The sequence below is a fragment of the Tenrec ecaudatus genome, chromosome 9 (assembly GCF_050624435.1).
Source record: "Tenrec ecaudatus isolate mTenEca1 chromosome 9, mTenEca1.hap1, whole genome shotgun sequence".
NCBI classification, from domain to species: domain Eukaryota; kingdom Metazoa; phylum Chordata; class Mammalia; order Afrosoricida; family Tenrecidae; genus Tenrec; species Tenrec ecaudatus.
The window spans coordinates 111,355,034-111,369,439 of NC_134538.1; the positions used below are offsets into that span (position 1 = coordinate 111,355,034).

Below are 14,406 nucleotides of genomic sequence, written 5' to 3' on the forward strand. Positions count from 1 at the left end.
CTATTATTTTGAAGAGATCATAGTTTTAGCCCCCTTAACTATTTCCTCAGTAAGGAGGGTTCACTCTTACCCTTGACCCCGACTGCAGAACGTGTCGAAGGATGTGCATGTACAAATCCTGCAGCCTTGATGGATGTTACATTGATGGACGTTACATTAATAGACGTTACATTGATGGACGTTACATGCGGTTAACATGGAATGGAGCGAGAGAGCCTTTCTGGAAAGCAAACTGTAATACTTATCACTCCTTTTAAAAAAGGATTTATCATCTTTGATTTAGTAATTTCATTTCTAGGAACAGCTCCTTAGAAAATTCTTCAAAATGGACAAAATTGATATCCAAGAATATGTCATTCGAAAAACTGTAATAAGAGAATTGAAACCTTTGTTCAATAATTGAGGAACGCTTATATGATGAAAGTATTAAATTGCTCATGAAATATCCCATTAATACATACTTAATGACTTTGGAAAGTGTTCATGTTAAGGTTAAAGGAAATATAAAACCAAAAATACTTTGATCCCATTTTTGCTAAATCTCTATATGCTTAGAAAAAACATCTTAAAGTTAAATATGTAAAATATACCAATATGTAACTTTTAGCTTTTTAGTCTTATCAATGTTTCCAAATAGTCTTCTATAATCATGAATTAAACACTAAATATTAACGTCACATGTTAAAACTATATGTAAAATCGACACAAGCCCCAGCCTTCAGTCTCCTGAGACCATAAGAACTAGCTGCTATCCAAGTACCATTCAGGTCAGGGGCACAGTTGAAGGTCCCAGACAGAAGGGGAGAAACATTGTACAAGAAAACACTGAAATTCCCTTCAAAAGCCAAACTTACCAGCCTGATGGAGATGATAAGAACCTCTGAACTTTCCTCTCTAAGATATCCTCTGAATCTGGAGCTGACGTGACTCCGGGAGGTCACCTTCCAACACAGACTAGACCGGTTTCTGAAATAAGCAGTGTCATCCATGAGTATGAGTACTGTATTCCTTTAAAGAATCCACAGTGAGAAATCAAATGGCCAACATTTACCCTAAAGCAAACGTGAGAAAGGAAGGCAGGCCGGGAAGCTTTATTAACGGAAACAGAATAGAATAGAAAATTTGAGAGTATTAACGGCACACTGGAGAAATAGAGCCCATGGATGAGATCAAACTGTATAAAATTGTTAAATGTGAATGAATTTGTTGTGCAAAAGTTCACCTGAAACACAATAAAAATATTACTCGAAAGATTTGTAAATAACCCATAAGTTCTCTTTAATGCCAAGAGGAGGTTGAATGAACAGATCTTCCTGCAAAGTATAAAAGTTATTTGATAAATTACTTAATATCTTTTTCATGCAGAAGATCATAGGTTATGATACATAATAAAAATAAAGAGATTATTATATATTTTGGGGGTTAAACTAATTGCTGCTGTTGGTCATTGGGGATCTCAGTGACGGGTGATCTCTCTTACAGATTGCTACTGAAGCAATAGAAAACTTCCGGACTGTTGTTTCTCTGACTCGGGAGGAAAAGTTTGAAAATATGTACGGACACAGTTTGCAGGTACCATACAGGTAATCATCACTGGAGAGCGACATGGAAAGTGAGTGAGTTTTCAATCAGAGTTGTTGTCAGGAAGACGACTTTGAAAAATAAAGAGGTGGAGAAAGTATTAGAAAGGGTCTAGCTGGGAAGCCCTGGCCATTGTCCCAGAGAGAAACGATGAGACCATGAGCTAAATGCGGACATGGTTGTTAAGTTGCCACAGAAAAGGTAAGACTAATGGGGACAAGAGGAAGAGAAGAGACCGAGAAATGATCGCCTGGTTTTGAGCTGGAGCGATGATCCCATATCATGAAATGGGGAATACAAGAGTGTGGGGGTCTGGTCAGAAAGAGTTCTTAATATAACATGAAATTGGGGGTTTGAGGCCACTGAGGCGGAGCTTCATGGACATGCAGTTCCTTCTGCCTCTTTTTACCCTTTTCCCAACGGAAAACCCTCAGTTCTTCCGCCAGTGAATCCATCCTCGTGGGACCTTTTATGGGTGATGCCCCACTTCTCCGAGTCTGTTCTTCTGCAGTGAAAGGAGGAGGCTGAACCTCAACTCTGGGTTCTCACATGTTTCTTCCCCTTTTGGGTTATAGTTAAAGATAATCTAACCAACAGTTGTCTTGGAGTCATTTCCGACCCTGGCAACCCAATGTCCCAGAGTAAACAACACTCGATAAGCCACAGCCTTTTCAATGCTGTCACCTTTTGGAAGTCCGTCAGTCAGGCATTTCTTCGGAGGCTCCTCTGGGGGCTCCAACTGCAGCCTTTCAGGCAGGGATCTTGGGTAAAAAAGGAGCCATTTGTTCTCAAGAAATTTTATTGAGCTGAGCTAAAGCCACAGGAGGAGCGTAGCGCCTTCCCACTCTGCCCCTCACACGTCCTTAGACAGCAGTGAAGGAGCCATGCAGGTGCAGACGTCACACAGCCATAAGGTTAATGGTGGTGGACCCACCCACCAGCTCTGTGAGGGAACCAAAGATTGTCATCACAAAGATGGTAGTCTGGAAACCCATTTGGGACAGTTCTCTGGGATTCTCTGGAGTCTGTGTGTTTGAATCCGCTTCTTGAAACCTGCCTAACAAGAGCAACAGAGCACTGAGTTCCGTCCAGGTCAACCAGCCCAAGATGGCCAAGCTCTCAGTCACACCTTCCCGAACTTCCTCTTTGCTTCCCATAACACGTTATTCAGAAAGCACTTCCTTGACAAAAACTCTTTTGTGGCCAACTCTTTTCCCAAGTCCTCCAGAGCAAGGATGTACACCATAACTCTCTTGATAGCAACAATGGGCCACTTAGGCCCTACAGATTGTAAGAGTTTTACAAATGCGTTGATGGAGGTGCACAATGGAATATAGACATGCTATATGCACAGCATGAGAAAGGACAGGCACCTTCATTTCCTAAGCTCCTACCAGGCTCACTTTGTCTTATATCAACCTTGGAACTATGGTTCATGCACATGAAAGATTCACAGCCTCCGAGATTAGGCAGCACGCGGTAAAGAGGGAACCCGATTCAGTTCTTGGGAAACTATGCCGTTTTGCCTGCAGCACCCACCTCCGGCCACGCTGAGGCAAGATAGTCGGGTGCATCTTAAGATGTCTTCTTTTCAGGAACTCTTTGAGGAAAGCGCAGATCTTCGGCATCACCTTTTCCATCACCCAGGCAATGATGTATTTTTCCTATGCTGCCTGTTTCCGGTTTGGTGCCTATTTGGTGGCACGTCAGAACATGGCATATCAGGATGTTCTTTTGTGAGTATTGGATTCACATTTATGCTCCTCTACCTCTAGCAACAAAGCTGACGTAAATGTGCTGATGCTTGGCTGGAAAGCCTTGACGTGAAAGCCCACTCATGGCATCTCCTGGTTCAGGTGCGTCTTGGCAGGGGCTGCTGAAGCACCTCTGCTTCGTCCGGGGAGGAGTGACGTCCTCTCCTCAGGTCTGACACACATGTCTGGCCTTTCGGAGTCTGTGGCTGGGTGGGGTGATTGAGAGGCTTCCCGAGGCTTGGATGTTTGTTTGGGAAGGAGTGTAACTCTAAGCTGACTCCCTTCAAAGAGCTTCCTCAATGGAAGGAGCTAACAGAATGTGGAACACGAAGTCCTTCCAGCCTGTACCATTCCCAGATAAATGTCCTTGATAAGAGAACAGGTGAAAGGTGGGACTGGAGAAATCCGAAAGGAACAGCAGGAGAAGGCTGGGTTTTCTGCTACCTAGCCGTCAAGCAGAAAGAGAACGCAGCTGAGCTGAATTATTCTCCTGAAGTACTCACAGATGCACTTTGGTAGCGAAATGTATGGATATCTTTCTAAGCGTCTGGATTTGGTGATGGGTAAGATTCTAGGCTTTAATAACACCCCTCACCCCCAATAGCCTCCCATAATTAGTAATAATAGAGAACAAGTTGCAATTTTATATTTAAGCCAGAGTAACATAGGCCTAGCAATGTAATGTATTTGTACAATATTTCTATATCTTATTTTGCTTAGGCAACCCCACTAGATAGAAATTGTGTGCTCAACATGTAGGTGTAACATGCACATGCTGTTTAGCGTCATGGCTAACTCGTGAAGAGATCAAAGCCAGGCATCCTGAGTACTGGGTCTCTGAATAGACGATCCTTTGAGATACTGGTTTTTTCCAAGAGAAGTATTGAATTGCTGAATGTTGCTGGCATATAGATTTGGAAGCGTCGGGAGGAAATCTTCCTGAAGAGACCTTAGTTTCCAGTGCTGCCGTGACAGAAATGCCACAAGTGGGCGGCTGTAATGCACAGAAATTGAGGAGTCTGAACTTAGTGTGTCAGCTCCAGGCGACGTGCCTTACATGATCCTCAGCCTGGGTAGTCCTGGCATCGCTTCGTTCTTTGGTCAGACTCATGTAGCACCTGTCTTCTCTCGTTTGTTCTTGCTTCTGTGTCTAGTGTGTTGGTTTTATAACTCAGAAAAGTTAGGTTTAGGACACACTGCTGTGACCTCATTACCATAACACAAATGTTTACAAAGAGGATTACATTCACAGGCAAACAGGATTCCAACACATATTTTGGTGGGACACAATTCAATCGATAACAAGCCCACTTGAGAATGAATCCACAGGATTGAATGATAACAATAGGGATCATTGGTGTCATTTATTTAGAACTATTGAAAAACCGAACAACAATAGATGCCGTCCTGTGCTACAGTGGCGCAGGCATGTTGCCCCGGCAAGAGCAGCAAGGGGACTTGGAATTCAGAGAGGCTTCCATATTTGGGTTGCAGACAGAAAGGGGCACTGTGCTGAGACCAGTATGCCCAGAGGGGGGCAGCAGAATGGCGAGTGACAAGAGTGTCCAAATAAAAGACCTTTGACCCGTGTTCTGGGACTCTAAGGGCTGCGCACAAGGAAGCCGAGTTTTCTTCCCCGTGAAAAAGTACTTTCTTGCAATTGAATTACTTTATCAAAGAACTTGCTACTTCCTAAGACGGGATGAAAGCGGTGTAAGTGAAGGGTCCAGGCACACACGTTGAGAGAGGGTGGTGCTCGATTATCCACAAAGTCCTTTCCAACTTTACACTGGCCCACTCCCGTGTCCGGGCTTAAGAACCAGGGAATGCTGTACGAAGCTCCTTTCCCACGGTACACTTCGTTCAGGATGTAAGCCAGCTTCGCTGGGCAGATCCACAGCAAGGAAGCATGGGCGTACGGTGGTCCGAGTGCGCTGCTGCTAACCAGAAGGTCGGCAGCTCAACTCACTAACCATGCTGTGGGAGAAAAATCGGACAGTCTTCGTCCATACGCACCTGGGAAACCTGAAGGGGCCGTTCTACCCTGCCCTTTAGGGTCACTGTGAGTCGAATCAACTCAATGATGGTGGATTTGGAATAAGCAACCACGGAACGTCAGTGGCCTGTAATGATCTGCATTTATTTTTACTCATAAATCCATGGGTTAGCTTGGTCCTAGCTGGGCTCACTTAAGTGCGTCTACAGTTCAGGGCAGGCACTCAGCTCTTTGTGAGTCTCTTGGCCTCAAGCAGGCTAAACTGAGTTTGCTCTTACCTTGGCATCAGAGTTCTGAGCGGGAGAGAACAAAGCACACAGGCCTCCCTGGCGCGCAGGGCTGCAGTTGGAAAACATTCACTTCCCGCATATCCTGTTGGCCAAAATGAGTCAAACGGCTAGCCCACATTCCAAGGGAGGAAAATAAACTCTCCTTCAATGCCAGAGCTGGGAAGTCCCGTTGCGAGGACTCGAGGGCACAGAGAGTGTGGTGGGAAACGGGGCGGTTTTGTTACCAGACTCTTTATTACATTGAAATGAACTTGAGATGTTTTTGTGTTGTTTAACATCTGCTCTCTAATTATCTGAGGCACTGTTGCGGTCGTAGACGTGTCAGCTCTCACGCACTGCAGTCACGAGTCCAGGCACTTGCTTTACCTTTGTTTTCTGCAGGGTATTTTCCGCTATTGTCTTTGGTGCCATGGCAGTGGGGCAGGTCAGTTCCTTTGCTCCCGACTATGCCAAGGCCAAGGTGTCAGCAGCCCACATCATCATGATCATTGAGAAAACTCCTCTCATCGACAGCTACAGCACAGAAGGCCTGAAGCCAGTGAGTTCAGTATTGGCCTTTTCTAATCCCCTTCCAACTCCTGAATTGAAGTCTTACAAAAGGAAATCTAATGAAAATGTCTTCAAATGCTGGTAGCAAAATAAATATTGCCCGAACATGCGTTCATTTTTCAAAATGCCAATAATGGATATTAACATCGATTCCTTTTGTATATCAAAGTTCCAGTGAGGGGGACTTCTGCCCGCTCTCAAAGCAAATCCTATTAATCAAGTTCTATTATATGTAGGCTTAGCGAGTCTGAAGGAATGATAGGAGTTACACATTTGCACAGTAAATTTCAGCGACTGGTCATGAAGCCCAAGGGGCTTGGAACCTGTTAGAACCCGTTAGTTGAGACCCTGCCAATGAAGCAAAATTAAAACTGATTTGAATTTTAAAAATTGGGTGAAGCTAAAAGACAGCTGAGATGGGAAAGACTATGAACTGACTGCTGCTAGAAGCTAATCTCCCTCTCTTAAAAATTCCGGTAGAGTGCATGTTGCATAGCAACCAAGCCTCTTGAACAACAGAGTCAGAAGCCTTTCCAGGGCTTCAGCCTGTATCCTTTCCTCTCCGAGTTACCATTTTACTCTGCCCAGACTTTACGTGTTTGGGCCCATCACAGATTTGCTTCTTCGGCCATGATCAAATTGATCACCTGTTTACAGCCCTGGGCATAACACAAGTTCACTACCTCTGACACGTGGCAGTAGAGGGGGCTGGCTGCATACAAGGTGCTCTCAATATTACAGTGATCAAATTTTATGTTGCTCTGATTCTAGGATAGGTTGGAAGGAAATGTGACATTTAATGAAGTTGTGTTCAACTACCCTACTCGGCCAGACATTCCGGTACTGCAGGGACTGAGCCTCTCGGTGAAGAAGGGCCAGACGCTGGCGCTGGTGGGCAGCAGCGGCTGTGGGAAGAGCACAGTGGTCCAGCTCCTGGAGCGGTTCTACGATCCCTTGGCTGGAAGAGTGGTGAGCGCGCATTCACAATTAGTTCATTATAGGCTCGAGCCTGTCTAATTAGCTGGCTGTATTTAGCTGTTGACTATAAACCGTGCTTTCTCAAACACTGTCACATACCCTGCTTCAGTACATCTGTCATCTTAAAGTTGGTCTCCACCTGGCGCCACTTGCCCCAGCCTCTCTCTTAACTGGACTCCTTAACTGTCCCCTATGAGCAGCCTTCTTACCACCCTCTCCTTTGCCTTGGTTAGGTCTGTGTCCAAGAGAAGAGTCAGCAAAAACTATGAAGGAACCAGGAAACTGGTAAAGGCAAGAGAAGAGACAGTTAAGGTAGAAGCCAATAGTAGAGAGTATGTCAGGAAGCAAAGGCAAACGTTGTGGAAAGAGAGGGTAAGATGAAAAGTAAGAACTCATGATAAGATTCAGATATTTAATTAATATTATATAGAATATAATTAATAAGATATTTCCAACATTTAATTATTTCTCGGTGAAATGGTGCTAATAGAAAACCATTTAACAGGAGGGAGATATGAAAGGGGGCAAAAGAGACTTACATGACTATAGACTGGTGTTTCCCAGTGGGCAATACTGTTCCCTTGGCGGGGGGAGGGGGGAGAGGGGGCTAGGACAACCCAGAGGAGTTGAAAAAGTGGTCACCTACACCTCTGTTCACATGAGGACACAGTGTCCGAAACTCACAGGGCAGTTCTAATCAGTTCAACAGGGTTGCTACGAGTTGGCAGCGACTCAGTGGCAGTCAGTTTGCTTTAGTTTTGGGTTTATAATAATAATAATACCATTTTTTTTCATTGCTAGGGTTGATGTAGAATTTTTTTCTGAAAGTGAGGCAGTAGGCCAAATAATATTATCAAGAAGATTCAAGGTGAAAGAAAAAAACAATAAGAATAGTAGCTTGTGTGAAAAATAAAAGTTTAGGGGAAATTTTAGTAAGATGAATTTTGAGCATTTTTATCACTGTGGATGAGAAAAAAAGCAGTGACTATTCATGTACAGAAGACCATGAAATAACTTCTAAGAACAAAAGAATGACATCAACACATTTAGGAGGTAGGTTAAAAAAATTGGGTGACTTCGCTTTTGTCTCCTGAATTACAAGGGATGAGTGGTCAGATTTTTTTATTTAACACACAGCAAACCTTTAATGAGAGCCTGTCAGGGGCCATCTCAGGTACTCAGGGACAAGATAGGAGGACTGAAGGGAGTAGTGAAAAATGTAAACAATAGTCTCAAATAGGAAAAGAATCCAACTAGAAAGAATAGAATTTGGAGCAAGGCATGTTCACTAAGCAGGCACTTTGTGATTGGCTATACTAGGTAGACTGTTAATGGTTCCTGTTTGGTATGGCATGGCAGAGGTTCTGGTGGCACAGTGCTTAAAAGTGCAGCTGCTAACAGAGAGGTCAGCAGTTTGAACCCACCAGCTTCTCCACTGCTAAAGACGTAGTCGTCTCTTCCTGTCACGCTGACACTCTTGGAAAGCCTATCAGGCAGTTCTACTCTGTAGACTCTATGCCTCAGAACAGACTCTACAGCAACCCGTCAGAATTCGTGCCGAGTTTCAGGATTGTCTCTACGGTGCAAATTGGCTGCTAAGAGTCATAGTTGCAATAATGATTGAAGTAGAAATTGAATTTTCAAACTCTAGGCTAGGGGTCGTTTGCCTTTCCTACAACAATCCTTTGCTCATAAAGACCTTCCATTTTATTTAAAGATAGTTATGCCTATGCTCAGTCTATCGTTTTAAAAATGATATCAGTCTTGCTCCTAGTTTTTAGCTACCCTGTTCTATATTTTCTGTGGATTCTGCTTTCATGCTTCAATTCTGGGATTAAAGTTTGAACAATGGATTCTAAATGAAGGCTTCACTGACAAATGAAGAAATTAGAGGAGGTGAGCCTTAGTGGCCTTCTTGGGTAAATGTTGGACTGTTAACCCCAAGGATGGCAGTTCAAACCCACCAGCCACTCTATAGGAGAGAAATGAGGCTGTCTTCTCCTATAAAGATTTACAGCCTTGGAACACTGCATAGGGTCACTGTGAGTTGGAATTAATTTCGCGCGTTTAGTTTGGATTTTTTTTTTTTACTTCTTAAATACTGATTACGGTCCTCAAAAGATATACATCAGGGAGTGTGTCAAATGTTATTCTGAGGCATAGGGCATGGTGCCTGCACTTAGCTGAGGAGATAAGTCATATACATGTTATATTGAATGTTAAGTATGCCATGGACTGGGAGGGAACAAACAAATCTATGTTGGAAGAAGTGCAATCAAAATGCCCCTCTGAAGCAAAAGTAGAGAGACTTTGTCTGATGTACTTTGGGCTTATTATCAAGAAGGGCTAATCCCTGGAAAAGGACATTGTTCTTGGTCAAGGGTCAGCCAAAAATAGGAAGACCGTCACCAAGATGAACTGAGAAACAGTTAGCTAACATAGCAACAGTGGTGAGGATGGCACAGGACACGGCAGTGTCTCGTTCTGCTGTGCACACGCTTGCTGACAGTAAGAATAGACTCAGTGGTACCTAACAACACAGCGTACGAGGGAGTACCCCCAAAAACCACGATCTTTTTTCAAAGCTATGTATTTAAATTTTTTTCTTTACAAAACTACCTTATCACCTTCAAAGCACTCCATTCCACTTAATACATTTGTCAGATCGGTGATTCCACTCTTGAAAGCAGTTTTCAAATTCATCTGTTTGCATGGCTGACAGCACCTCCCTCCATTTTTCCTTCACCTCTTCAACGGCACCAAATTGCTATCCGTTCATGTCCCTCTTTGTTTGCGAAAACCAAAAAAAGGCATATGGAGTGAGATCAGGTGAGTCAGCTGTGTGGGGCAAGAGAGGCAGCTACTTTTTTTTTTTGCCCCAAACTGGTGCACTGAGAGGGCTATGGGAGCAGGTGCATTGTTGTGGTGGCAAAACCAGTCCCCTGTCTGCCACAAATCAGGCCTTTTTGTCACACACTGTTAGGCTATCTTCTCAGAACCTCTAAATCAGTGGTTCTCAACCTGTGGGTGGCAACCCCTTTGGGGGGGTCAAATGACCCTTTCACAAGGGTCACCTGATTCATAACAGTAGCAAAATTACAGTTATGAAGTAGCAACGAAAATAATGTTATGGTTGGTGGGTCACCACAACATGAGGGACTGTATTAAAGGGTCGCGGCATTGGGAAGGTTGAGAACCACTGCTCTGAAGAGAAAGCTTGATTAACAGTCTGACCTGGTGGAATGAACTCCAACTGCACTACAAGTTGACATTTGCCTTTTTGGGGAAGTTGAAAGATGTCCAGAAAGAGGTTTGTCATTAGTCGACATTTCACCTTTTTTTTTTTTTTTTGAAACAAGAAAACTACTGGTACACTTGAGTTTTTCCCATAGTGCTGTCCCTGTAAACTGTGTTCAACATCACAACAGTTTCTGCGACACTTTTTCTGAGCAGGAAACAAAATGTCACAGTCACGTGCTGTTCTTTTCAATTGGCTATCATAAAAAATGAGGTTCAAGGGAAACTGCTTTCATGAAAAAATTCACTGTGACCAGAGAGAACCTTCCCTGGAGATGCCACTGGGTGCACTGGATGCCCGCCTAGCAGGGAAAAAATGCATACTATAAAAGCTCCGCCCAGTGGAGCTTTATCCGGATCTTTTTGAGTACCCCCGTGTATGACATCCAACATTGTTCCCTGCCAAATGAGTGAGGAGGTCCTGTCGGACTAGGAGAGAGACTTCCATGAGTTTAATTAAAGAAAGCGGTGAGCCCAGAACTGATTCTTAAGAAAAATAATTACAGGAGGGTGAGCCTTCAAGAAGGCATTCTTTGCAAGAGCTGCAGTTAGTAAGTGATTAGTTTACAATGCAGAGAATGGGTCAGTTAGACTGAAATAGGAAATTTGAGTATTCTCAACTTTTGTGATCATAACCCATCTATGGAAAAAAAAGTCAAAAAAAATTTCATGACTGTTCTGCACTCATAATTACTTTCTACTGGCTGAAAATCACTTGGTGGTAGTAAAATATTAAAATTGAAAATAAAATTGATAAACAGTACACAAACATAAAGGTAACAATTAATAATTGTCCTACAAATACTTAAATACAAGAAGAACATAATTAAGAGCATGGACAATAAGGAAACAGATTAGGCATTTTGAGCTGTTAAGTATTGAGGAAAATCAAGCACCTACAAAAGCATTGGAAGGACTGGAAGAGGAGGGCTGTTCTTACAAGGTAAGACCACAGCACAGAACCTGCAGCCATAGCTGTTCCATTGACTTTCCTCCTGCCCTACTACCATGCTTCATCGCCACCTGGGCTAGAGTATACCTCTTCTCTAAGCAACCTTACCCTTGATCATTTCCCACCAGGTCTGCCACTCCCCCTTCTCTACCATTTGGGGTCCCATGTTTTTCCCTTGTCCCTGGGTTTGTTAACACCACTTCCTTACCCCCCCACCCCAAGTCCCCCCAGAACTGTCGGTCCCATTGTTTTTCCTCCAGATAGTTCATCCAGCCTGTCCTATTCAGACAGACCTGTGGAGTCACTAACATGCACGAAAACTAGACAGAGGAAAACAAAGCAACAGTATACAACCAGACAACAAAACAACAAAAACAAACCACTGACAAAGAACAGAACAAAACAGTTCACAAGAGAAAAGCTTGTAGTTAGTTCAGGGATCGTTTGCTGGTCCTTAGGAGCGTTTTCCAGTCCAGTCTGTTGGGGCACCACGCCCTGGCCCCAAAGTCCACTTTCAGCATTCCCTGGGGACCTTGCCACTCCATTCCCTTGCTGTTCCGCTGCACTCCCCCAGTGATTTGCCTCGGTGTGGTGGGATCAGGTCAGGTGCAATTCCCACACTGTCTCCGGTGCTGTCCCCTGTATCGCCCTTAGTCACTGAGGGGCATCATGTCTCATATTAGGGCCAGCCATGTTGTTCTCTCTGTGGACTGGCTGCTCTAGCCATAGCTGTTCCAAACCCAAAGAAACAGAACCAGAATCTTCTTGCCAATGCAGACAGTCCCATCTTCCAGAGGCTATATGGTAGCCGGCACTGGTTCTACGAGAGGATTAGCTTCTACCTCCCTGCATAATTCACTGGTAGAACATAAATTAGTTCTAGAAATAAGGGAGTCTGGGAAATATTTTTAGCCCTCCAGTTTCCAGAGACCCAAAAGAATATGGAAAAATAGCCATCTCAAGAAAACATTGATATTGAAATCTCATCTATTGCAAAATACCCATTATTACTCCTGTGTATCTTCAGTAGAACTTTGAAATATTTACCAAGAAGGTGCACCGTGACTTGATTTATGGAGCAGATTCAAACCCAAACTCACTGCCATCTAACAACCCTTGGGGTTTCCTTTGAATCCTCGTGGAGTAGACAACCTTCTCTTCCTCCCTCCGCGCAGCTGGTGGGTTCAAACCGCTGATCATGTAGGCAGCAGCTCAGTGCCTAGCACAGCCCACGACAACATCAACAGAAATGGTCCCAATGCGCAAATTCCCATTTCTCAGTCTACCAAATTTTTAGTGAATATCTATTAATAACCCTTGATAAATTACTTAGTTGCTAAGAATTAGTTATTATTATCATGAAAAAAAAAGAATCTTCGTAATAAGAATGAAAGCAATTGACCTTAAGGACCATCCTGAGTTCAGGAAGATCCTCACAACCAAAAAGGGCCCTTGAATCATATTTTGAGAAACACTGGCCTGGAGTGGGGGGTCCTCAAACTTGGTCGGTAGCATAATAGCCTAACTAGCCTGTACAGAATACAGTCATCCTAACTCGGATTAGGGCCTGGACTTTTCCTCTTGTAATTTCCCCCAAGAAATTCTAAAGCTAACCATCATATGAAAACAACTGAGCTAAAGGTTTGGAGGAAGACATTTGAGATAAATGGTAGAGAGTCTTCAACCAAACAAAAGACCTGAACTATATACGAGAAGGTGAAGGTCCAAGGTGTGTGGGATCCAAAGGCGGTACAGTTTTGTTGTTATTTTTTTATTTTTAGTAAAAGTAGGAATTTTAAAGTTAAGTATAAAAATTAATACTTATATAAAAAACTCTCCACCATCCAGTCAATTCTAATAATGGCCCTAGGGGGCAAGGTGGTAGAACTACCCATGTGAGTTGCTGAGACCTTGGCTTTTTTTTTTTTAATAATTTAAGGAGAACATTTATTAAGTCTTAAAGGGACAAAGACACAGACACATCATCCGGATGAGGGAGGCCAGTAGCATGAGGTCAAAATGGCGTCCAAGGATTCACAATCGAGATGCTAGAAACATAGGGCATGGGACAAAGGAAACTGTCGTAAACTCATGATTGGTGGCACTTCAGTACATGACAGTGACAGGTGAGACTACAGAAGCAGGAACAGGACCATGATTGAGACACCAACACTATTAGAGAGAAGGGCTTACAAGATCAGTCCAGGGCTTTCTGACCAAGACAGTCAGGGCAAGACTGACAGGTCATGGCTCATGACTGTGTGGAGACTTGTAACTTCTTATGAGAGGAGAAAGTCTTGTCTTTCTCCCACAGAGCACGGCCGGTGGTTTGTAACTGCTTACCTTGTGGGAACCATTATGCCACCAGGGTTCCTAATACTCAACACAGAATGGGGGAGAAATCACAACAAAATACTGGAAGCATACAGATACCCATTCCTTTCCTAGGCACTTGCTGTAGGCAATTTACCATAAATGCTTAAGTGGGAGAGCTTCCTGATCATAGCCTGCTCACCTGCCTGACCCAGAACACTGCTGTACCCCTAGTACTTATATAGCTTCACTGTTACATCCTTCCTTTGAGTCATCCTTAATCTTCCCATTCATCCCTCTCTGGTCCATCTCAGACACCACTGTCAGGGCCATCTTCCTCTTTAGGACATAATTAGAAGTCTGCTGTCACCGTAAATATAACCCAATGGATGCCTGGACCAACAGCACTCTTATGAAAGAAGACAGACAATACATAGCCGTTATGAGACTTTTGTGTTTCCTAAAATCGACTCATAATGTTTAGATCATACAATTACTGTATGACCCTGTGGAAGTTATATAATTCAGCTCATCTCATTATCTGCAAAATGAAAATGGAAATACTCTCCATCTCCCAGGACATGTAAAGATGAAGCAACAGAATGCTTATCAATGTAGGACTTATCACGTGCGTCTTCATTTAGGCCAGTGGCTTTTCAGTGGTTTTCCTGGATCCCACCCTAGACCACCACCCCC

General features: G+C 43.5%; 1 protein-coding gene across 2 annotated transcripts in view; it reads left to right on the forward strand.

Annotated features, from left to right (window-relative positions):
- ABCB1 (ATP binding cassette subfamily B member 1) overlaps window positions 1-14,406 on the forward strand; it is a 96,156-nt gene that overhangs the window by 72,346 nt on the left and 9,404 nt on the right. For both annotated transcript variants that reach the window (XM_075558459.1, XM_075558458.1), the window contains exons 22-25: window positions 1,483-1,583; window positions 3,177-3,317; window positions 6,003-6,159; window positions 6,942-7,139. In XM_075558459.1, the coding sequence (XP_075414574.1) occupies window positions 1,483-1,583; window positions 3,177-3,317; window positions 6,003-6,159; window positions 6,942-7,139 (597 nt within the window). The remainder of the gene's footprint in view (window positions 1-1,482; window positions 1,584-3,176; window positions 3,318-6,002; window positions 6,160-6,941; window positions 7,140-14,406) is intronic.